The sequence below is a fragment of the Magallana gigas genome, chromosome 1 (genome assembly GCF_963853765.1).
Source record: "Magallana gigas chromosome 1, xbMagGiga1.1, whole genome shotgun sequence".
Taxonomy (NCBI): domain Eukaryota; kingdom Metazoa; phylum Mollusca; class Bivalvia; order Ostreida; family Ostreidae; genus Magallana; species Magallana gigas.
Window position 1 is genome coordinate 49,532,372 of NC_088853.1, and position 26,251 is coordinate 49,558,622.

General features: G+C 32.4%; 1 protein-coding gene across 2 annotated transcripts; it reads right to left on the bottom strand.

Annotated features, from left to right (window-relative positions):
• Positions 1–9,817: 9,817 nt before the first annotated feature.
• LOC117687934 (multiple epidermal growth factor-like domains protein 10) lies at positions 9,818–24,407 on the bottom strand. 2 transcript variants are annotated; one of them, XM_066069564.1, is made up of 12 exons: positions 24,271–24,407; positions 23,115–23,342; positions 20,507–20,758; positions 20,223–20,360; positions 19,597–19,734; positions 19,198–19,329; positions 14,670–14,807; positions 13,457–13,597; positions 13,031–13,168; positions 12,593–12,736; positions 11,105–11,219; positions 9,822–10,983 (listed from the first exon to the last, which is right to left on the bottom strand). In XM_066069564.1, the coding sequence occupies exons 1-12, from the start codon at positions 24,329–24,331 to the stop codon at positions 10,824–10,826; spliced, it is 1,785 nt and encodes a 594-aa protein (XP_065925636.1). In that variant the 5' UTR covers positions 24,332–24,407; the 3' UTR covers positions 9,822–10,823. The 2 variants fall into 2 exon arrangements, with proteins under 2 accessions (XP_065925639.1, XP_065925636.1); XM_066069567.1 differs by lacking the exons at positions 19,198–19,329; positions 19,597–19,734 and having other exon boundaries at positions 9,818–10,983.
• Between the last annotated feature and the right edge of the window lie 1,844 nt (positions 24,408–26,251).

Here is a 26,251-nt window from a genome sequence, read left to right on the forward strand (position 1 = left end):
AAATTGTGTAAATATACAAAAATATTGAATACTTAAGATCTGAAGCTCAAAGATAAATTGATAATATAGAGAAATAGTTGAATCCTTTCTCTAAACAAAATACGACCCGTAACATTGTGTACGATTTTGTTCTTTCTTTCAAGACCAAGCAAACATGCATTGTTTATTTCCATGTATATTGTTCTAAAGAAAGTTCGGGTATGTTGTTGTTACCCTGTTCCGTCCGTCCGTCAGTCCGTCCGTTTGTCCGTCCGTCCGTTCGTTCGTCTGTCACGTTTTACTTTCTCAAACTGCTCTTACATCTTATAAACCAGCAAACTGAACTCTTGGAGTTTGATTTGGCGTGTCATGTTGTTTTGTATAAAGGTTTCAAAGATTCTCTGGTAGACCTAGGGGTCGAATAATTGGTAAAAATGACGGTTTTTCACAAAAACCCTTCTTCCTCGAACTTCTCCTACATTTTCAACAGTAGACAAAGCATCTCTTGGAATATGTTTTGGAGTATCCTATAGCTGCGCAAAAGGGTTTCAGAATTTTCAAATTTGTCCTGGGGGCCATTAAATGGCTAAAAAATGACGTCTTTTAACAAACAAAAAAACTGATTTAAAACACGTCATTTTATTTGTAGTAGCCAAATGATTTTCTGAAATATAATTGGGGGTGTCATATTGAAGTGTGATCAGGTTCCAGAATTTTTTTTATTAAGGGGATCAGTGGGCAACAAAAAGTGACTTTTTTTTGCAAAAAAAGTATGGTTCCCAGAACTCCTCTAACAACTTGTGGAGTAGCTACGTCATCTCTTGGGATATAACTAGGGCTGTCCTATAGATGTGCAATAAGGTTTTAAAAATTTTAATTTCATCCAAGGAGTCAAATAGTAGCAGAAAATTGACGTTTATCACTCCCAAAAAACCCCATAAATCCCAGAACTCCTCTTATGATTTAATGGATAGACACATCATATCTTGAGATATGATAGGGACTGTTCTATATATGTGCAGTAAGGTTTTAGAAATTTTAATTTCATCAAGGGAGTCAAATAGTAGCAGAAAATTGACGTTTCTATCACTTAAAAAAACATAGATCCTAGAACCCCTCTTATGATTTAATGGATAGACACATCATATCTTGGGATATGATAGGGACTGTTCTATAGATGTGCATTACGGTTTTAAAAAATTAATTTTAACCCTTGGGCCCATTGCCGCTTGATGCCCTTTAAGGATCAAGAATATATAAGGTTAAGGCGTGGGGATCTGAACCGTTTTCGAGATATTCGTGCACTTCCTGTTCAAGGGAGGTCACGACCACCCCTGGGACCTACATACCGTTTGATGCCCCTTGACACAAGGAACAAGAATATATATTTTTGGTAAGTTTATTGATATAAATAAATTTTCATGGGGGGGGGGGGGGGGGGGGTCTGGAACCCTCACTTTCACCCATTTTCTAAATCTGTGCACACGATTAGGTACATGTAGACACACAGAAGCATATCTAAAGCCGGCAACTGCCACTGAGAAGGGACATAATTCAAGTTTGTTTGTAATAATTATATAGACCATTATACTTTCTATGACATGAAATGTTAAGATTATTAATCAACTTTAAATTCACATGCAAACAGTTCAACCCAAATTGCACATACAGTGCTGCTCATGTGAATTATCATACGGGAAGGGATCTCATCCTTCAGATATGCAAATTATGATTTTTAAATGTATTACCGGAACTTGCATGTGGCATTCATTTTTAATTAAACTGACGTAAACAGTGTTATTTAGGGGCAAACACTTGGTGCGGGTATTACTGTCCAAAGACAGCATCTAGTTATAAAACTGTTAAAGTGTTTCATGATTGGCAGTGTATTTTAATGTACAATGCTTATACTTTAAACATTTTGCAAATTCAGTAATAAAATTGTTTTTTAAATAGTTACTGTCATCATCTGTAATTATTTACACATACAACACGATATATTAAAGACAATTTTGGATGTGAACTACCCCCAGAAGTTTTGATGTATTTTTTATTCTTATTCGGCTTATTTCTTTATTCCTAAGTGTATTTAAAAATATATGTTACTGTATTGTTCTCGTATTCACTTTGATTCTTTTTTTTTTTTATCTTTTTTTCCTCTACTTACTATTCATGTTGTTATATTATCCTCTTATCTAAGTAAATTTTCACTTCTATTTTTAGAATTTTAATTTTATTTCTTTATTACATTAAAGTACTATGCGTATTTTTATTACAACTAATATTCATGTAGATAATTATAACAATGCATAAAGAACCAAAAGAGATATGAAAAAAATACAAAACTAAGGCATACTTTACACGAAAAAGAATTAGAGATATTAAAAATAAAAGCAAAATGCGTATGCTTTAGGAGCTAATTCCCTACTATGGAAAACATCTTACATTTATTTATTAAACATTTGTTTTAAAAAAAATTGTTTTCCTTTTCTACATATTAAAGAAATGTTTTACAACTATTTCTCGCTTTTATGTTGGGTAAAAAACAAATTGACTGGTATCACACAGCGATTGCTTAACAAAATTGTTTAATTAATGCATAAAATATTTATATTATGCACTGACGCAAAATGCATGGTGTGGGTAATGCATGATAGTATGTGTAGATATCATTTTAGCTAGTTAATCTAAAATGGAAGTGGGCATTGATAATTTATAGAATTGAGTTGGTTTTACAATCGTATTTATTTAGGTATAAGGTTTTATCATGAAACGTAAAAATTCGATCATAAAATGGATGTCGTGAATTTTAAAATAAAAAACCCACAAAAAACCCGGACCAAATCGATAATTTTGTTGACTTAAGAGCGAGGGGAGAAGGGGATGTAGTGTTTCAAAAATTCGTTTTAAAGGGTAACTCAAACTTTTAATAATTGCTATTTAGGTTGTTAAAAAACCGGAAGTAAAATTCAATGCATTTACAAAAACAATGGTGGTGTTTAAATAACCCTCATCATACTTGTTGTGTAGAAAGACTAAATCATTCCATGTTTCATGAAAAACGGAGTTTTCTTGTTTATTTATTTATTTATATTTTGTAACAAGAAGAAAAAATGATGATAAATCTATCTTATCTGAATTTAAAGGACGACTTGGCAAAAGGTATTTAGATTTTTTTCTGTGCCCAACCGTATAAAATCTTTAAAAATAAATATTAGTTAGCAACTAAATAGGATTACAAATAAATAAAATGTGTTTACCATACGCTGTTCCAACATTGCTGAATATGATAAGAAAAGAACATGATAATTTCCATTCCATTTCAAAGGAAGTATGGAATTTAACAAAGTTGTATTAATCCATGAAGTATATCTAAAGGCAATTTTAGGAGCTGTTGTGTATTTTAAATGCACATATATTTAAATATCTTTTATTAACACATAAATATACAATCATAGACAGTATGTCCATTTGTATAAAAATGCATTGCTACAGGGCCATTGTTCTTCTAATCATTAATAAATTTAACACATCTTTGATATAAAGTCAGCCCCGTTTCCCCAACATATACTATTTTGTTACTTTTTTTCAAAACACCCCATAAACAACATTACTTGACTTACAATCGTTTTGACTTTTTAACTTGATACATTGTGATGTTAGAGTCATGAAATTTGCTAGAGCAAATGATATATTTACACATAACACATTATTTTTGCACCACACTTCCCACATAAATGTTGATTCTTAAAGAATTGGTTATGTTTTTTTTATGAACTAATATGTCCTTTAAGCTTCTGTCTCTTTTGGATGCCAATATACATGTAGGTGTATTTCAAAGTTTCAATGTTTTTTAACATTTGTAACATCAAACCAAATGCAAGCAACGTTATCTTGTTAATATCATTATTTTTGATATACAATACAACCAGGGAAAGGTATTTTAAGTGTGTGTTTCTACTAATGATTGTTAGGCCAATTCGATATCCTCCTGTCCAAAAGAGTATGAAAACACTATGCAAAACTACAGTATGGATTTAACTTGTTGAATACATGTTATATATTTAAAGTAAAGGTTCCTACCATAAGCTCCTTCCAGACTGAACAATGCTAATAAAACCAAAGACAACAAAACTGACTCCATTACAAGGTGTGTTCTTCAGATGGTGAATCATCCAGGAAGTTGGATAAAGGCGTAAACAGTTTATGCATAAAACACGGCACAATATGTAATGGATAAATCACGAGATAGTGTTGAATAGTGTAGAGAAAACATTCCCTCCTCGGGCCTTCGGTCCTCGGAGGGGATGTTTTCTTTAAACTATCAACACTATCGAGTTATTTATCTTACTTAAAAAAATTGCCCCCCTTGAACCTCAAAGAAGAATTGATTTATGCAAATATCTAACTGTGCTGTAATACAAAAGCATCTAGTCATTTATACATGTAACTCCAACAGTACCATACAGAATAGCCTAACCAAACACACCTTGTATTCATGGACGAGTGAACAGATGGGCATGTTATAGAAATTGTTCCGTGATACAGAGCTGAGATTGATTTAGATGAATTTTTTAACGCAAAGTATAGAGGTCCACAATTTGGGAAAAGACACAGATACCGTTTGAATTATATTTTGCATGGATTTGCAAGGAGAAAGGAAAAATCAGAACTTTGACGTTAATTAACAGAAGATGATATGTTAAAAAATTTGATCGGAGTCTTATGAAGTCATAGTGCGACAATATTCCCTATATTGTTAAAACTAATGTAAAGGAGTGATATGGTTCAGGGTTCATCAAAGAGGAAGTCTAAACGTGTTTATGGAAGTAATTTACGTTTATGTGATCCAAAATCTATCAAAATTAAGAAAAGGGGATATTTCCGCTGAAATTTCATTTGTAGCTTATCGGATATACATGTATGGATGACAAGATTCTGTGTTATAAATTTGGATTTATGGTGGAAATACACGTTTCAACACTCTGGCATTTTTATTTATTTTATGCACGTCATTGTTGAATATTTGAATATCCAACTGCCCATCAGTTGAATATTTATATATCCAATAACTGCTGATTGAATATTGAAAATGAACGCTGACTAAATACAATGGGTGACGTCATAGAAGTTTTTTTTAAGTACATGTATTAGTTGACGGGGGAGTGGTTTCATGCATGCAGTGTAAAATAACTGCCTATTCCCGCCATGAAGTCGGAGGAGAATTTATTCCCCATTTCTCTTGATTTTTCAATGGGCTATCTTGATTAATCTTTTTTTTTTATCTTTTGAAAAAAATAATTTTATAAAAACATTTAAAAATAATTTTATTCTTCATTTTGTACTTTCTAAAATTGGGTCTTAGAAAGTGCTTTATATCATAAGAGTGTTTATATCGGGGTGATATACAATAAAGCATTCTGTGATATACGACTTACGAGGGAGGTCGAAAGAGTCCGTGGACAAAAATAATTTATTCAAAATAACGACGCCAGTTTCAGAAAAGTATTACAATATTCTAATATCTTAATATCTAGCTTTTCAATATAGGATACAATAAAATATATGCATAGCAATCGTATGTAGATTATTACATTGGAGTTATCATTATACACTGTATATTAATTACCTAGTAAACAAGCTGCACGTCCTACTCTGACGTTGAATTATAACGATTTTTTAAAAATGTCGCAGTACTTTGTTCACCTGAGATTTTTTGCTTGCATTTACCGTCTGTCCAAAGGGTACAATTGCACAATTTATCCGAAAATCGCTTGTGTCAACTATAAATAAGTGATATCCAACTATTTCACTATTTTATCTGTTTCCGCAAGCTTAAACTTTGTTTCTATCGGTGTTTTACCCACGTCGACATTTCATGATGGCTCGCTGTTCCGTGCTTTCAATCTATGCCCCTGTTCTAGTGGGCCGTACATACTTTCTGTGATCCTTCAATAGCAATGAAGTTCTAGCTAACTTGTAGGGAAAAATTGCAAACCCATCTAGTGTGATTTTAAATTTCATTGCAAACATTTGGGTATTAAATATTCATATACAAACTCGTTTGAATGATAACTCTTTAAAATCAGAAAATTCATGATACTTTGAATTAAAACATATTTTACACACATATACTTTTTCCAATGTTTTATAAACGCTTAATCGAACACTAAAACTCTCTTTAATAAAAGAACAATATACTCTAAATTTATTGACGATGCTTAATGATTTTTATTTTAACAATACTAACATTGTCGGCAAAATCAATGTTATCGGCATTGATGTTATTGTTTCTATCAATAATTTTTTTAACACAGTATCAGTTACATGTACATGTTTACAGAAGCCCGTTGGTGCCACTTCGAAAAATATTATATCTGGCGGCGCCAGATAATTATTTGGGTGCCGCCACTTATTATCTGCCGGACGCTATATAAATATTGGCGGCCGCCACATATTTATCTGGCGGCCGCCTTTTCAATTATGTGGTGGCCGCCAGATATCAAGTGGCGGCCGCCAGATACATAAGTGGCGGCCGCCAGATAAAATATTTTTCCTACGTGGCACCAACGGGCTTTCGTAGGACATAGCAAGAACAGCTTGCATTTTTATTCCATTCTTATGAAAATAATCATACATGTGAAACAAAGATCATTTATCCCATTCTGTTTTCTTGAGCTGAGTAATAAGCGCTTCCGGTTTTCACTCCCTTTTGATCGATATCCTCGTTGATCACGTGGGTTGTGTTAGTATATAAGTGGCTATAACGGAGGTTGTTAGTCATTTGCAGTCTAAAGCTGAATACATTCACTTCGTAATAGGTGAGGACTAACCCTTGGTCTTATATGCCCGAATAAGGGTTCTGAGACTAGATTTGGTTATTGTATTAGCTTGTGAAAGATGTTAGGGTTAATAGAAAGCGCGTGCACTCCATAATAAAGTGGGATATTGTAAATATCATTGATTAGAATTTTTCATTAAGAAATTTATAGTTTATTTACATATTTCTCAACTTCATCAGGCGGAGCAGCCGAATACCTGAACCCATAAACGTTACACATGTAATTTAGCTTTCGACATGTTTATTTCGTGGTTTTTACACAATTCATTGTAGGTAAACAGCATATGAAAATACAGCAGCTGTGTCAACATCTATCTTCTCAAAGATAAGTAAATACACTAACACTTACGTTTTGCAAAAATAAATAATGTGGCGGCCCCAAGATAAATTATGTGGCGGCTGCCATATAAATTATGTGGCGGTCGCCAGATATTAAGTGGCGGCCGCCAGAAAATTATGTCGCGGCCGCCTGATAATATTTTTCCCAGTGGCACCAACGGGCTTCCGTAGTTTTTCAACAATTCGATTTATTTTCCTTGAGCTGTACAACTCATCGGAATACAAATTATAATACATATAAAATTATATACAAATATGCAATGTGCAGTAAGTGAGTGGACATATTAACGAGGCCGGGTCTAATTTTTTCTGCCCTAGATTTTTGAATTAAATTTTTTACACGAATTTCTACTGATATAATTATTATTTTAAGATAAAAAATAAGACATGTACCATACCGTTTGTTTAAGGGGTCATCTCAAAGTTTGTTAATTTTTAACATAGGTCCCTATGGGATTTTGCTTGAAATGCATCAATTTTGCACATTTTTTACAATTTTCTTAAACTTCTGCCCTAGGGATTTCTTTTTCTATTCTACTTATTAAAGTTATTGCTAAAAGGCATCAAATGGTCAAATAAAAAAAATCTTTTACCTCCTGGTTTGTTCCAGGGGTCTTATCAAAGTTGTTTTTCGTATGCCCAATTTCCCAGTTTGTCAGATAATGGCTATTTTTTATTTGACAAAGACGAAAATGGTGATCTTTATAATATTATTAAAACATTCAGACATATTTTAGTAATAGATAAATATATAACATCACACATTAAAGGTCATTAATATAAAATACATGGTTACTGTTTTGAAATATATGAATTAAGCTATATTTAGGCGGGTTAAGAAAACGTGACAGAGGGCTAGGCTTGCTGAACCCTCTTCACGTTTTCAACCCGAGCCCAAATATAGCTTATTCTTCGAGACATTTATGTTTATTCCACAATATTATATCAATTTTACGCATCAAACGAGCTATTTTCAACAAATTTCGCTGAATATGTGCAGTTGAAACTATCACGCCATGGCGTTAACAAAGCAAAAAGCTGACGTCACAATACAAATGAAACGCTGCGCGAAAGCGTGCGTACTCGTTCTGTACTTGGCCTCGTTAAGACAAAATAATCATGTACGTATCTTTGAATATGAATGGACATAAATGTATGATAAGTAGATTAAACTGTAGCATTATTACAATGCTGCGCTCTCATTTTGAAAGCGCTAGACAAATATTTTACTAGATTATTGAGTTCCTTTGTATTGTTAACACTTAAAAGTTTAGCTAGCTTAAAAACACTTGGTTTTTTGTAATAAAAACTCTTTATACATTTCTTTCGTAATTCAGCGTAAAAAGGACATATGAGTATAAAGTGGAACTCATCTTCTAAATCGTTTTTATTACAATGATTGCAAAATCTTTCTTTTCTAGGCACCTTGTTATATGTCGACCTTTTTCATTATTTAAAGAGTGTGATGAAGTTCGAAAAATACTAATAATTGTTTTTGAAATATAATTAATCGGTCTCCTAAGATAAGTTTGCAAACAAAAATTATCCACAAGGTGTTGATTTAACCTACTCTTCGGAGATGTCGAAAAAGATGACATCAAACTTTGTTTATAAATATCTAATATTCTACACTCAATTATTTTGTATGTTTTACATTGATTTGAACATGTTTCGTCAAACAAATATTTTAGACCCATGCTAGACAACTCGATTTGTATGGAAACCATTCAGTTATCGTTATTGACAAGCATGCTTTCGTATGCCTCCTTCAATATAATGTTATTTGTATTTTTAATTTTTAACCAGTATTTGAAAATTCGTAGCTTTCTTCTAATATAAAAAGGAAATCTACCCAGTTCATAATACACTAAATTATTTGTAGTTTTTTTGTTGACCCCAAGAATTCTCTTACCAAAATTGAAATGTACCTTTTCTATATCGGGTGCTTTGTGGAAACCCCAAATGTCACAGGCATACGAACGAATACTATGTACATACATATCAAATACAGAACATTGAGTTTCAACATTAAAAGAAAAATTTCCATAGTGTTTGATATTGCAAAAAGTGCTTTCCGTCCTTGATCTGCTACATATTTTTGTGTTTGTAAAAATTTGCCATTGAAGTTAAATAACATACCAAGATACTTAAAAGTATTCACAACTAGTTTTTGTTCATTGTATGACCAGCTTTTAAGATCTGACATTGTTCCACCATTTCTAAAAATGACAACCTTGGTTTTAGACACATTTACATTCAGATCCCATTCTATATTATATTCATTAAGTGTATTTAACATACTCTGTAACCCAGCAGGGGTTTCAGCAATCAATACCATGTCATCTGCAAACTTTAGCAGGAAAATATTAATTATTTGTAGATCAATGAATGGATAATTGTTTTTTTTATAAAGTTTATCTCGAAATCGTTAACATAAAAAGCAAAAAGTAGTGGTGATAAAACTTCACCTAGCATAAGACCCATGTCATTACTAAAGTAATCACTTAAAACACCACCATATTTGACACATGACTTCACATTATTGATTGTCTAACTTGTAGTAATTTCCCTCGTATACTAACTTATAAAATGACATTTTATATGCGTTAATCACATCATTCTTTGATTTTAGAAATAATCCATTTAGATGTAAAATTTAGCTACCCTTTTCAACGTCAAGTTTTATGTCACGTAATGATTGATTTTAGTTATTTATTTCGCAGGGCCTAGCAGATTACCGTAGAAAAAAAAAGAAACAGAACACAACATATCATTTCCAGTCCAAACGAAGTCCGCATGGTATGGTTTAAAACAGTGTTTAAGATACGCCATATTGCACATGTACTATGACACGTTCTTCATGAACTCAGTGGACTTGCAAAGATTTCAATTTTTCAATTTTAAGTTGTTTATTTTTACATGAACGAAGTGCAAAATAGTATTTCGATTTGTATCACATTTTATTCCATTCTTAAATAATTCATTGGAGACTTATATAACCGAATATAAAAATAGTGACATTTTTACCAAACATTTTTAGCACGAATAACAAAAGACATATATGATGTACATGTATTTACACGAGGTTGTAACCAATCCATAACAATTACACTTTGACTATTAATGGTCATAAAACAAGTCTGTCAAAATCATTTGAATTTTGTGAGAGACGTTGATATAGTAAAACAAATGGTGTGTTCCTTGTTGCAATTTTAAAAATAAAACATAACAAATAATGCTAGCTGCAAATCGTACCTTAGGAAATGCAAAAGACGCATTAAAAATAGCGAATATTTATTCTTGAGATCCTGGTCGCAAAGCAATAATTGTATTATACATTTTTAATTTGCTCCTTTTCATAAACACGGGGTTTCATTCTTATGTTTTAAAGATAGATAGATAGATAGATAGATAGATAGATAGATAGATAGATAGATAGATAGATAGATAGATAGATAAATAGATAGATAGATAGATAGATAGATAGATAGATAGATAGATAGATAGATAGATAAATAGATAGATAGATAGATAGATAGATAGATAGATGGATATATACGTGGAAGTTTGGTGGTATATCACCAGGGTCTTTAAAAAACATGTTAATAATGATTCATGATCAAGTGTTTTCACATAATTGCAATCAGGTTTTATGAGAATTTAGTCAAGATGATAGTTTATCATACTGGGATTCTTTCGTTATTTCTCCAAGCTCTTGATACGCAGTGTTGTCTTCAGATTTTTTATACACAGACTTTGAACAGTTATCTGACTGGTCTGTTTCTTTGTTCTTTTGATCTTTGCGCATGTTGTTTCTTAGTTGTCTGGATAAGAATAAATGTATCTCCATTAATAATTAAGCAGAAACAAATTTAACATAACCCAAATTGAAACAATGATGAAAGTTAATTGAGATTAAAAAAAAGAAAACATGTATATGCCTACCTGATTATGAAAAACACATTAAGTGTTACACTAAGAATGATAATGGTAACACAGACATAGAGTGCAATTGATAATTGGCTGGTTGACGCAGACTCACTAGAAGATGACCCTAACACTGGAAAACAAACTCAATCTAAAAAGGCCATATGAACAAAATCGACATATAATATAAAATTATTTCAAAAGGAAAAATACACGTACTCGTATATATAAATTGCACTGCTTTGTAAAACTTTTCATTATTTAAAATTATCATTTGCAATATTTGTTTTGAAAAATGAAAACATTTCTAACAATATTACAATAATATCTTTTACATGTAATACCGTAAATCTACAATGTTTTATCATAGATAAATTTTAAGCAAATTTGCTCGTGCTCTGCATACCCACAGAATTATTTCTTAAAAATCAATGAATTTTTTTTAAATAAAAACCTTGCCGAGGGTTGGTCTCGACTTATTGCTGTATGTACAGGTGTCCGTAAGTAGTAGTCATTAAAAATACCTGTTTATATAACCAGGTAATTACCCCCTAGCTATAACCAGCGTGTGGAGAAGGGCTTTACTCACAATCGTATATTCGAGCTATTTTAATGTACATGTTTACTGATGACACTGCATGCATGCAAGATTTAATCATACATGTGATATGTATCGGCGTTAGGCAGAATGTAGCGGTAATTTTTTTTACCCCATTCACAGTGTACCAGCGGCACACCAAAATTCATTGAATATGATATTTTTCACAGTATTTTAAATGTTTAGCTTAATGCCGTCAATTTCCTCTTAATTTTGCTCGCTTGACACAAGAAAATCATCACCTGTGTTTGAGATATGACCCTCCGATACCTGTGTAGTGTACACAAACCGTTGCATATGAAGTTGTTAACTGCTAATTGGGATACCTTTCTCGCTAGAAATCCGTATCAAGATAACCATTTAGATAGTTTTGTTGCATTTGCCGCTGTTATTGTATGTATGTAATTTGAACATGATATAAATTGCAGACATCAACTCTCACATTGTACTATATGAAGTTGGAAAACATATACGATTTGTGCTACAATACGAGGTGGCGGAATTATGCGATGTCCAAAGGTTAGCTAACATTGTGCATGCCAATTTGTGCGACATTTAATATTGGGGGCTTTTTATTTTTTGGTGCCGATGACATTTCGCAAAAATTTTTAATCTAAAAATTGATCTATAGCTTTATGACTCGGATTCGCATAAATTTATCGACGCAAAAGTTTTCAAATTTTCGGTATAGCATCGAAAAAAATCATAAAAATCTACCTTTATTTTTGGGTCTGATCTACTTCAATTTTGTATCTTGGCTACAGCTTTGAAAATTACCGTCACATTTCGACGTAGATATTGAATAGTCACTTGATGTCACAAACACTTTCCACGCTTCAACAAGCATCATTATTTATGTATATTTTATTGAAAGTATTCCTTTTTTGAAAACTCATAAACATTGATACCTTGGTCACAAAGATCACCATGGGAACCATCGCCACATCCACGTGGACAGTAACCGGTCACGTGATGACATTGTTCTCCATACTCGTATAGACAGTTTCCACACTTCATCGAACATTTTGGTCCATAGGTATTGTTACTGCATGCTCCAATAGTTTTAAAATTCAAGGATTTTAAAAGGTTTTTATTAAATTGTAATTGAACAACAATGTTTCCAAATGAATAAGCCTGCTATTGTAACCGAAAATAGCAAGTTGTCTTAAATATATTTACATAAGGTTGGAATTTTTGGTTTTGAATTGTAAGGACTTAGTTATGTTGTACATGTATATTATGGAATTCTGTTAAAATCTGAAAGGACTCGTAATCAAACTAACTTTGTAAAACTGCAAAATAATTTGCACTGATTTGATGAATTATTTGTTTAAAATTTTTAATACCTTGTGTACTATCACTTCCTTGATATCCACTATCACATCCGTTGGGACAGGAACCATTGATATAATGGCATTGTTCTCTTTCAAGACAGTGACCACAAAGTGAATTGCAATTTTGTCCAAACTTTCCACCATCACATTCTAGTTAATAATCAAATATATGTTCCTATCAGATGGCAATAGGAATTGGACAGGTTTTCAACATTTATTACAATGTTCTTTAAACATGTACAAACAATGTACTGAAGGAGTGCTTCTAATGCGTTTGAAAAGTATACGTTTAAATAAATTCAGGACTTAAGATATATTGCATTTTAAATTATTTAATTTACAAGTTTCAGTATTCTTTTTTATCATGCAACTGATAACATAGTACTCTTTTTATATTGCAACTGAGTAACACATAAGTAAGAAAAAAATAGCCCTTACGTGTATCGCAGGATTCACTTTTCCACCCCACCTGACATCCTCCCTCACACTGCCCTGTCACCCTGTCACATCTGTATGGAACTCCACAGTTGGCACTACACTGTTCCTGACAGTTGATACCATAACGACCATCAAAACATGCTATTGATATACAAAATAATGTCAGTTAAATGACAACTGTTTTTTTTTATTTTTCCGCTGCATTTTAATGACAAATTCCGATTAAATAAAACAACATGCAACATTTTTGCAACTTCATTGATTAGAATTACTTATTTTTTAATAACTATATTCTTCTGACAGCTTGTAACTCATTTATACAAAAACACTTTTTTTCAAAAAAGTTAATAAAGCTATACATATCTATCAAAATTTAAGACATTAGTTTATTATGTCATGCTTCGACTATGGCAAAATTAAAGAAAAGTAAAATAATGAATCATATCAATCTCTTTTGGGGAGTTGATTTCAATTAACTCTCCTATGCAGTTACTCAGACAAACCGAAAGTGAAACAGTGTTTGGACCTCAGCACAAATCATTGCTGCTGACAAGACTCATTTCTTGAAAATAATTGATAAATTCGATGTAATGTATGCTAAAGCATTGTTTTTCAAGGAAACTTATTTCTAAATACCTTCAAAATAGTCAGATTATAAATGGTACGAACAATTTAAATATTTTTTGTAGTCGTATGTATTCCTACGCCAGAGTTCAATATAGTCTCGTTCAACTCGACGCTTGGCTATCTCCGTAAATCGTTGTCGGAGATTAACGGTGTTAGCCGAGCGTTTGGTTGAACGAGACTAGAGTTCAATATTGCTTGGATCCATACAATTTTCGAGAAATATTTCTATTACTGATACATAGTTTGATTGGATTAATTTTATCTTTAAATATTATTTAACATGATTCTTATCGTAAAAGTCCAAAAATTCATATTATAAAAATGTGCGTAATTCAAATTAAAAGCTACATGTACTTGTCATGCAAAATAACATATCATTGATTTTAAAATAAATAAACATCGACAAAATCAACTCCCGTCAGTTCTTCAGTACTTTGATTTGTAATTGTTACCCTCAAGCTTACACCAAATATACTATACTATATTACATTAAATAGATTAAATACATTAAATATATTTATAGCTTTGAAAATGTATACTTTTTATTTTGATAATATTAAACAGCTTCTATTCCTAATACGAGTACCTTTATCGCACTTTTCACCATATACCCCTCTGTCACATCCGTTCAGACAACTTCCGTTCACGTGATGACACGGTTCCTTGTTTTTACAGTTTCCACAAATCTTTTGACACTCTGGGCCGTACATTTGGTCCAGACATTCTAAAACACAAGCAATTTCATTTGCTAATGCACTCTTTCTCCGTCGTCGTTCGACATGTGCCGTTTGCTAAAATTTAAACTTATTCTGCTTCTTCATTTTGGTAATCGTGACTAAATTCGGTGTGAAGCATCTAAAGAGGAGGGTAACAAAACATTGTGAAATGAACGACCTTTATCCCCGAGTTAAAATGAATTTATGGTAAAACCTGAAAATATGTGATATTTAATAAAACATTCCTATTAATATAAACTGCGTGTCATTTGGCACAATATAAGAAGTGAATTCTTATTATGAGCAATAATGCCTCTACCGAAGTTGTAAAATTAGCGGTCTAAGAGTCAAGAGCTCAGGTGTAATAAACACGTAATAGCTCTTTTAAAGTTTTCTTTTCTACTCTTAGACAACTACAAAGTACAGCGTAAGTAAATGGTAAGGATGAACGATGGGGCCTCAATAAACTGTTAAAATTCATGAGTTCCTGGTTTAGAAGATCTGATGTTAAGATTGGGCTCTATTCTTCTCTCCTCCTTCACTAACTGTAAAACTTAATACAAAAATATGATGAACAAGTTGCTGTCCTTTAAAAAATGACTACAATACGTGGACCATTTGCATGTGTTTCCAACGAAAACGTGAAAGCCTTAAGATTATTAGAGATTCCATCAACTCTAGCCCCCTGCTTTTAACCACTCAATTTGTACATTGTATTACGTATTATGTATAGCCCAGACATTAAAGGGTTCATACTTCTAAGATAATTATGATATATCTATTAATGAAGTCTGCATGTATAGTATGAGGCATTCGGCGAATTCTACTACTGTAAACCAACTTTTATTCGCTTGCGAAAAATTTCCGCGAGGTTCGCGAGGGCCTCGTTGTCGCGAATATTTCTTGCAGCGAACCACTCGTTGTCGTATTGTTGTTATAGTAACACTGGTATGGAGAAGGCTTGGTCGCGAACATTAGTCGTAGCAAACCAATTTATCAGAAGTAAATCGCGAAATAAAGTCGTCGCGAATAATAGTAGGTTTACAGTATTTGCACACACACATTACGATTTTCACTACTTTGTTAACTATGGAGTGACAGCTTTGTGTAAGTTAATTTCATATTTTGATGCATTTTTTTGTAGATTTAAACTTTTATACAGTGACATAATTATTCAATCATACTTAAATGCTTAAAAAAATTTATCGGGAAGTACTCTAGCCTCGCCTACTATATGCAAATATGCTATTTGATGCTGCATTGCATGTTGTAGTTTCGGCATAACATTATCTTATTTCATAATACTGACAGTTCATATCACAAGCCGATCATTTCTTTGAAAGGAATAATTTGTTTCTGTACTGTTTACCGACAACTTTACAATTACAGCGCCTTTGAACTTATGTGTGCATATGGCATGTAATCCCGATCCCGATTCCGATAAACGTGTGATTGCCTGGTTCCCTGAGCTACCCATTACGCACAGGAACCAGGCTAGCTCATGCGCAGGCTGAATTTTCCCCATAGCATCCGGTTTAACCTCGCTTATATATTTTCTGCGTGGACCTCAGGGTCCACGCAACAAAGATAACATGATATATATACTAACATGAAGGTTTGTAGTTTTTAAGAGACATAATATATTTTTGATTAATGGTGGCATGTCCAGGCAAAAATATGGAAATATTTTATGCAAAGTTGATGGGTTTTTTTTAAAATGTTTATCTCTTTAATTTTGATTTCAAGAAATGATGTTAATAAATTTTCTATTTTACACCTCAGTAATGGAAATTTAAATCGATTAATTGCTTATTGGCGAGGTGATCATTTATGCAATACCTACTCATGTAATTCAAAGTTATTCCTCCTTTAGCCATTGAATACAATCGTATATTTTAAAAGCTTTAGAACATCATTCTTATTTATTTCCGATATTTTATTACCCAGTGAATAAATTTGCTAAAGATTTTATAAACAGTTGATAGAAACAATCACCCTGATCACAATTATTTTTTTTCTCCTAACTAATAAGAAACAATGTTAATTGTGACCGAGACATATTGTCCAATGCATTTACTATATTCAAATATTATTAAATGTTACGACCTAATTGACAATAAAAAAAAATAGCAAATGTTCACTTCCTCATACACTAGCATGACTTTGTTCATTTTGATAAACTATATCTGTCCAATAATTATAAATACATCTATTCGCAAACCACAAGATTGTGGGGAAAAAAAGCAAATGACTAGGAATACGGTTCCCTAAGGGTTGATGATACGTTTTGTATATTGTATAAGCTTTGATTAGACCCACAAAACTTATTTTTTTTGACATGCTTTAATTTGTTCGTATTGAGTCGAAAACGTAAATAAATGATTATAGATTTGTACGTGTGACGTCACAGTGATCTTCAGCTATTTTTTTAAGTTATAGTCTCATTGATTTGAACTTAATAAAAAATAATAATAAACAGTTAAAAAATATATTTAGAGATTACATATTGTCAAACCATTATATTGGAAAATGGGAAATCACACGCATGGACTAGAAGGCACGGATGGAAAGTATGTATCTTTAATACAAAAATAAACAAAACAAAACAACATTACGAACAAAAGAAAGAAAATGAAAGCCCGTTACAACAAGGTACAATGTACAAAAAGAAAAATAATATTTACCGCTTTCACTTTTGACCAAATAAAGCACAGTTTACATTCTAGAGACTAATCAATTCTCTCCAAAATGAAAGAACTTTCTTTAGAGGAAAGCAATTATGCGCATTTTGTATTATTTTTTTTTTCTTAAACTTGGAATTTTTTATTACTTTCTCTCTTTCTTTCATTCCTTTCTCTCTCTTTATATTCTCTCTCTCTCTCTCTCTCTCTCTCTCTCTCTCTCTCTCTCTCTCTCTCTCTCTCTCTCACACACACACACACACACACAAACATCTTTGATCTTAATCATTAATCGTCAAAATATCACTTATGTAGCAATGATGCCAGATATGTGTAATTCGTGTTTCTTTTTGCACTCGCCACAACGATAACACTGAAAAACGTATTACGTATTAGAATCAACGTTTCCGATAAATCTCTAGATACATCACAATTAATGGAGAGTTCACCTTTATCACATTACGATTTAACCTAGTATGTATATATGAGGGTTGTTTGGAAATTACTGGGACATTTTCTCTAACTCGCTTTAGAAAAAAAGATAAATCATTAAAAATGTCACTTAAAAAGTGAGTCAGAATACTATTTATCAACATTTTGAAGTCAACGACATCATTTGTTCATTCCTGGTAAGCTAACAAATTTGCTTACATCCATTGACCCGGAGCAACAACTTATTCATCGCAACGTCATGTTAACATGTCTTTTTTGCTTCATGTTTTAGGCAATTTACATACAAACAGAAAACATTCTTCATTTTTCATCTTTTCTTTTTATTTCAAATTGCATCAGATACATATTCTCACCATTCTTGATTTTTGATGAAAAATCGAGGTATTTCCTCCCAAAGGTCATTTTACTGTGAAACGTCTCTTACATTCATTTTGTATATATATAAGACTTGTTGAAATCGGTCTGTGCTTAGAAAATACTTGATATTTAGCCCCTTTGTTTAAATTCTAGTTTTGCAATCAATAAATAAACTCAGAATAACTGAAGCTTCTGACCCCTCTCCATCAGCTTTTGTTAAAGCTATTTCTTGGCCAGAATAATTGTCTTCTTCCATGATTCCCACCAATTTGATGTATTTTTGCTGCGCCACCTTGAAGTCAAAATTCAATGAACCATCGCAGTTAGACTTCTATTACTCGGTACTTAATTTTGAACTATCTCTGTAGTGTAAATTCTTAATCAAACGCAAGGAATTAATATCCGCGTAAAAACGCGAGAAGCACATCTCGCAAATTTTAAAATCTTTAAAAGCGGTGTTTGCAATTTTACATTCTCGCGATTTGATGCAAAACGAAACAATCGCTGAATTAAGTACTCGCGTAATATAAGGAATCTACAGTATTTCAAATCGAACACAAGTCAACAATGCCCAAAAATTAGTCACAATAAATAAATGAATATACAAAATTTGATTGCTTTTATGATCGACTGTATACCAACACTTTAAAAATATAGATGTTTTAATTTTCAAACTCCAAGATCGGGCCTGAATCGGGTAGGTACACCGAACACCGACTTGTTTGTGTACCGTCGTAAACAAATTATGAATTATTTTGTAATACTTCTTTGCTTTATGATTTCTTTAGGTTTCTTCTATATTTATGCTAATTTTTTCAAAAGAATTCATCACTTAGAAAGCGAAATATTTGAGTTGTCTCAATGATTTCCGAGCAACCCTCGTACGTTTAAATCAGCTTTTTCCTACCATTTTCACAGGTTCTGCCTTTCCATCCAGGCCTACATCCAAACTCACAGTCCCCATTAAATCTGTTACAGCTGTAGCAGTTTGGGCCACATATCGTATCGCAGTTTGCGCCATACCAACCAGGAGGGCAGGCTATATGTCAATAATGAAGAATAATTTATGAGATATCTTTTTTATCCCCAATATAAACTTATATTTACCTTCAATCCTAGAAATTGCCCATTAGTCATGATATTTAACTTATCATCTTGTGTTTTTTTTTAATTATTTTTTTTTATTCTTATTTATTTATTTTTTTGCGAATTGTTCCCTGCATAATTTTTCTAATGAAATCTGTGTGAATTTAAAGCATTTTGTTCTCTATAGAACTTTCATTTCAATTTATTCCTAGCTTTTTACCTCTATTGCATGTATCACCAAACACCCCAACGTCACATCCGTTTGGACAACTTCCGTTCACGTGATTACACCAATCACCATTACTACAGTTACCACATACATTTCCGCATTCTAGACCGTATGTGCCATCATTGCATTCTTAAAGGAAGAAAATAGGCCTTTTTGATACGAAATTTATGCATGATGTATAGTCAGAATGCATTAAGGACCTTTGTTCAGTTGTTGCTTCTCAGTATCCGTCCCAATAACATATTTTAATAAATTAGATAAAAATATTGCGAAATTATTAAATTTTGATTTTTTGTTGATTTATGTTACGGATCTCTCTACAACTGATTTAGATTTATTACACTTACTCTCCTTACAATTTGATAATTGTCCTCTCTTTAATGAATCATTAATTTTCAATATCAAGTTCATGACATTCAAAAATTGATTGCAAATAGATCATTTATTTTTATATTAACTTAAAGTTGGGTTTCAATTCAGTGCAATGAAAGTTTGATTCTCAGTTTACCGTATTTTAAACATTTAAATGTTAATCAGTTAGATGACAATTATAGGTTTATTTATGTATATAAACAAATAAAACCGAATAACACAATTCTTGAGAACTGACGAAATACCTTCGTTACAGGTTGGCCCCCTATATCCATCATTACAACCAAGACATGTTCCATCAATTATATGACAATGACCTTCCTGACAGTTCTGTGGACACGGTGAAGAACAATGCTCCGCATAATATCGTGGTGTTGAACAACCTTATGAAAGTAGTTTTTTAATGCTACATGTTAAAGATATGATATTGCCACATTTGAGACAAAATATGTAGAAATTGATAAAAACATTGAAATTTTGCAAAATATGATTCGTGTCCATGTGATTGTCCTAATCTGAAGAAACGCACCATAAACCTCCAGCTCACACAGCTCGTTGTATGCATACTGAGAATATCCCGCAGGATATGGAGAGTGGGTCCTGTTGTTATAGTAGATGACGTATCTCCCGTGTGTGATACACGTTATGTTTGTAGAGTTGGGTATTGTGGCCCTAGTATAACCGGTGTCCTTAAAACAAAGCGTCCCATCTTCTTTAGTAGTAGTGTTGGAAACGTAAACCGAGAATCCTAAGAATCTCGCGGTGTAACCATTGTTTTCATCTGAGGTAATAACAATAATTGTTTCTGATCTATATGTAATAAAAGTATGTGTTCTAACACCGTGCCAACAGAAAATATAAAGATGAAAGAATAATAGGATATGTCTAAACCATAAATGATTCAAGTTCAATAGTGAAAATATACGTGTGGTATATTTTTGAGCATAACATCCAAACATTTTCAAAAAAGTTTTTGCTGTTACATTACACAAACGTTCAAATGACCACCTCACTTCGAGTAGTTTTGGAAGTGCAAAAGACTTGATGTTTTGAATACATTTAAATGTATTGTGATTGTTTAAAATGAAATTTTCAGAAAAAATTCTTAAATTTTCCAAAAATATTCAATGTCCATTAACTCGAAAAATATGTCAATAACCTACTTTTTTTAATGTGAAAAATTGAAAAACCATGATAGGTCTTTAACACACAATCGATTGTTTTGCATAATCATCAGTGATTTTTTTTTATTCAGAGTAAACGTATACATTTAAAGAGTTTTAAAAGAATAATACTATGACATATTTTTTTTCTGCTCTTTTAGATCACCTGAGGGTAATGAAAATGAAATATTTTAACATTTAACCAAATAAAACAAATTTTAGCGTACAAGGTATATATGCACCTTTGATTTTGGGTGGACGTAATTTTGGTGAACTATTCTTTTTAACTTTACTGAAGAAACAATTAAACACACATTAGATGCACCTGAGTCGAAAATGGATCGCTTGTCTCATAAAACAACATAAGCTAACACCCCAGTCACTGGGATTAATTATACGCCTGAAATGACACAAATGATATTGTGTTTAAGCTATGACCTCCCTAGTTATAGTATTGTTTAGTTTTGATTTACGTATGTTTTGTATTGATTTTGAGTTAATAGTCATTACTCACTATAACACTGTATACATATAAAACCCCTGGCACATTTTCAAAAACGACCAACAACCGATGGTTTTAGTCGCAAATATTGGATTATTCCGCCGACAGTCAACAGCTGTCGTTTAGTTAAACAATTAGAATTTTCTTAAATGTCGTCAGACAGACACCGATTGACGACCGAAAATCGACCGATGGACGTCTGGTCCCTCGGGCAATTTTAAGAAATCGTCTCATGGACGACTAACCGTATACGGATTTCATTAAACATATACCGTCTATCGGTCGATAAGCGGCAGCCAGGCAAACAACGCTATGTTTCAGACTGTTTTCGTTAATAAATTGAAGGAATGCCCAGTTGGTAACAGGTAAATATTCAACAATTGAGAAATTGTTTATGTAATCGACCGGTAGAAAAATCAAACTGTAGTTCAACATTCAATAACGAGCGACAATTCCCCAACTAAATTATATTCAAACTGTTGAAGAAATCGGTGTTCCAAGAAAAAAAGTGCGGCACCACCGCATCGTCTGATACCCGTGTCAAGCTGTAAGGTAAGTAGCTCATTTGCAGGAAATCGTCCATATATAGTCTATTCATGCATATCTTCTACAATTTTATGCTATGCTATGGTATGCAATTTTAATGATATGCTATGAGAGTTGTATGCTATGCTGTGAGATTTGTATGCTATGCTATGAGAGTTTAAAATGAAGGGTTTAATGATTTGGTATGTTATGCTATGGTATGCTATGAGATTTGAACAAAAACGGATCCATACACAGAAGAGTTCCATTCATTTCGAAGTAAAATAAAAAGAAAACAAAGTTTCCACAAATTTATTATGTGAACATTTATTTTTTTAAATAAAAACATTTAAAACCGTAAAATAATGTTGTATGCTATGCTATGTTATGATATGACGAATGCGATTCTATGAGATTGCATGTTATGGTATAAAATCCAACGCTATGCTATGCTATGATGTATGTTGTAAAAGATATGCTTGAACCGACTGTAGCCAGGTCACCTCCATCATAAAATTCAGTACGGTAATTCTTTAACATAATGCTTAATAAACACGGATTGTATAATCATTTGATCAGCTATTCACATAAAATTTACACATTCTAGCGCAATGGGAGTTTTGTGTTTTTTTTTCTACTGGTTTAAATTAAAGTGTGTCATTTTAATGAACGCTTAAAATAAATTGTTGAAAAGTTCAATATAAAACTGGACGACTAGTGCTTACAGACTTTTATTGCTGTTAGGCATAATTTATTGTTAAAATCGATCGATTGAGATAAAGTAAATATTATCAAAGGGTTCAATTACTTTTTAATGTTGTAAAATGAACAATTTAACAAGACAGACATTTATTCAGTTATTCCAAAAAAGTCCACTTGCACATGAATTAAAAACAAAACCAATTCTTCTAACCCTTCATTTCTCCTTTAGATACTGCAGCACTTACCCCAGTTAACATTATCCGTCCTGTACTGTATAAAGATGTGGTGTATACTGAGCACCTCTCCCAGATCAACCCACCATTCTGCTTTTGATTGATTGTTTCCTGATATCACACACTGTCCTCCAGATGCAGACAGGTCTGTATACCGTCCGTCCACAGCACGATCCGCTCCCCATGTTTGATTAGGATAGGGATAAAACTGCCATGTCGTTTTATGCAAGGCCAAATTTTCTTTAAAAGAAATATTAATTTAAGAAAAAAATGACATTTAAAAACAATAATTGCCGTGAATATATATTGGTTTGCATTGCTACCATAATCGTTTAAGAAAGAAGTATGCTCCGTTATGTATCGCGGCAAGTATGGTGGGAATAAAGCATTTCAATTTATATACCTTGATAGTAGAGCCGTTTTGGTGGGACACATTTAGCGGATTTAGGTAAAGGATTACAATAAATTTTGCAGATAATATTTTTGTGCACTCAATTCCCTTTGATACAAACATTTTCTTTCTGGTTTTTTTATCTGATTGAAAGTATGCAAGCAAATATCCTTAATTGCCATTAATGAAACATTAATTTAATCTGATGTCCAATTCTGACTTCGCACACTGCATTTTCGACACTGAAACACCTGCTGGTAAAAAAGTAAAAACAAAGTTTAACCGAATAGGTGATATTTCTCTGGATGATGTAATAGTACAAAAGGCTCTGAACAATCAATCCTGCATTTTTCTTAACAAAAAATGATCTGGAAAATGACTGACAGACCGCCAAACACTACACACCGCTGCATCTTTACATTGATAATTTGTTATTGTGTAACCGCATACGGATAGTGTCAAATGTTACCTAATCTAGAACATTGCAATTCATGCATCTTAGATGGGCAGGTTGAATAACACATGGTAAGGGAGGACGATAGGAGAATGTTGGTGGGGTGAAAGTAACTGTGCATATACATGATTGTGTTTGAGTAAGGGATTGAAACAAGGTTTTCGCTTACATGCTTGTTTGTATACCTGGGCATTGAAAAAAAAAACGAACGATAAAGTAGAGTCAAGTTTCAAAAAATACATAAACACCCGAACAATACATTGTATTTAATAATCGTTGTTAAAACGAAGAAATAAAAAGAATAAGTTATCAAAGTTTCTTACCATACATGCTTCCCAAACTGAACAAAGCAAAGAACATAGAACACAACATAACTGATTCCATTTTAACGTATGTGTTAAGCACTGGGAACTATTCAGGAAGTAAAAACATCATCTTCGCAAGACGTACAAATAATATACCAAAGGTACACTGTTTAGCCATGAATAACCATATGAATTAGAGCATGTATAACTGTTAAAGAGGGTGGTTTAATGCATGCAGTGTAAATTAAGGTCTTCCGTTTTCCAACGGAAGACCTTATAGTTTTCGTACAGTTTATTATTATAATAAGGTCTTCCGTTACCAACGGAAAGCCTTATAGTTTTTGTACAGTCTCTTCTTCTTCTTATTTTTTTTCCACAAATCTTGTGCACGCGATTTCTCGGAAACTATCCAACCGATTTACAAATTTTTTTTCACAGATGATAGGAAGTGATCTGAAGTTATTTTTTTTTTAATTTAATATTTTTGCCGTCGTCAATTTCGGTACCGATTTATTGCTGATTTTGTCACTTTTTCGACCCATTTTGTGCACGCTTCATCTCGAAAACTATCAGAGATATGAATATGAAATTTTTAGGATAGGTAGACCATAGTCTGAAGTTGTGCCTTTTGTTTTTGATTTACGCCATTGGCGCCTTTTTTAAAAGCTCACTCGAAAATTGGGTACGAATTTTGTTTCCCTTCTTGGTACACACGATTTCTCAGAGATGGCTCAATAGATTTTCTTGAAATTTTAAGGAGTGATAGAAATAAATTATATATCAAGTATCCAATTTTTAATTTTTACAAAGTTCATTTCCTGTCGTCCGTTTCCTGTCCCGCGACAAAAAAGCCTGTTACATTGAGATCTCAAAAATGATAAGGACTTGAGCATTCAGACTTTGCGGGATTATAGAACTATAGTTGTAAATGTCTTTAAACTATTTTGTTTTGTTCGTCAGAACTTCTGGTAGTCACCGGAAGCACCTTAAAAATTGTTTTTTATTTTGCATTTTATTTGTTTCATATAGAATTGAAATATAAGTAATAATCCTTACATATGTCATGTATCCGATGTCAAATAAAAACAAAATAATTCTACTTTCAGTGGGATATCTCAAATACCAGAAAGCGTTTTTTAGATAAATGTTTTACCCACGAAATCTCAGAAAGTCAAGTGATCAATACACGAAACTTATACAGATAATAGACATTCGATAGAAAATGCGTTTAATTGCTTTCATTTTGTCAGCCGTCACTTCCAGTCCTCACCGGAAGGGTTCAAACAAATCAAGCTGTTTGAAAGTTTCACTGTTTGTCTTTGACAATTTTAGTAAAATTGATAAACAATAAAGTACAAGTGTCTAATGGTCATAAAATACTAACTTTTTATTTTCACTGAGCATTTCCGTTTGTCCGTTTCCTGTCAAGAGACACAACAACCCCCCCCCCCCCAAAAAAAAAAAGCAATGACTCCACAAGATCTCAAAAACGGTGATGACTGGAACAACCAAACCTTGTGGGATGATAGCCCTAAGTATGTGTCCGTGTTTACATTTTTTGTTTGAAATGACGTCACTTCCGGTTTTTTTTTTTACATGGACTGAATACCGGTGTAATATTACACGACCTTATATATGTTAAGCAAAAATATTCTATTTGCGGTCAGTTATATCAAATATCTTAGGTACCTAGCCTTTTTATAAAATTGATATCAGCGAGATTTTAGTCACTGTAAGTGATTGAGACACGAACTTTTATAAATGATAGACAATCGATTGAAGATATGTTTAACGAGTTTTATTTTGTCAACCGTCACTTCCGGTATTCAAGAGAAGAGTTAATGCAATTCATGTTTTTAACAATTATTGATTTATTTTAATTAAAATAAAATAGATTTAAATGACTTAACAAAAGAATTTTAGATTGGGCATAAATTAATTTATATAATTATTGTTAACAAGATAGCAGGAGTTATTTTTTCCTGACTTTTAAGACCCA

What these genes read in the sequence shown, in the direction of transcription:
- LOC117687934 (XM_066069564.1), bottom strand. Translation starts at nt 24,331, where the DNA reads ATGGAATCAGTTATGTTGTGTTCTATGTTCTTTGCTTTGTTCAGTTTG. An exon ending in CAGTTTGGGAAGCATGTATG is followed by an intron (nt 23,343 to 24,270) that starts GTAAGAAACTTT and finishes TTTCTTTTAAAG; the next exon opens with AAAATTTGGCCTTGCATAAA. An exon ending in TGGTGAAAAGTGCGATAAAG is followed by an intron (nt 13,598 to 14,669) that starts GTACTCGTATTA and finishes GTATATCAATAG; the next exon opens with CATGTTTTGATGGTCGTTAT.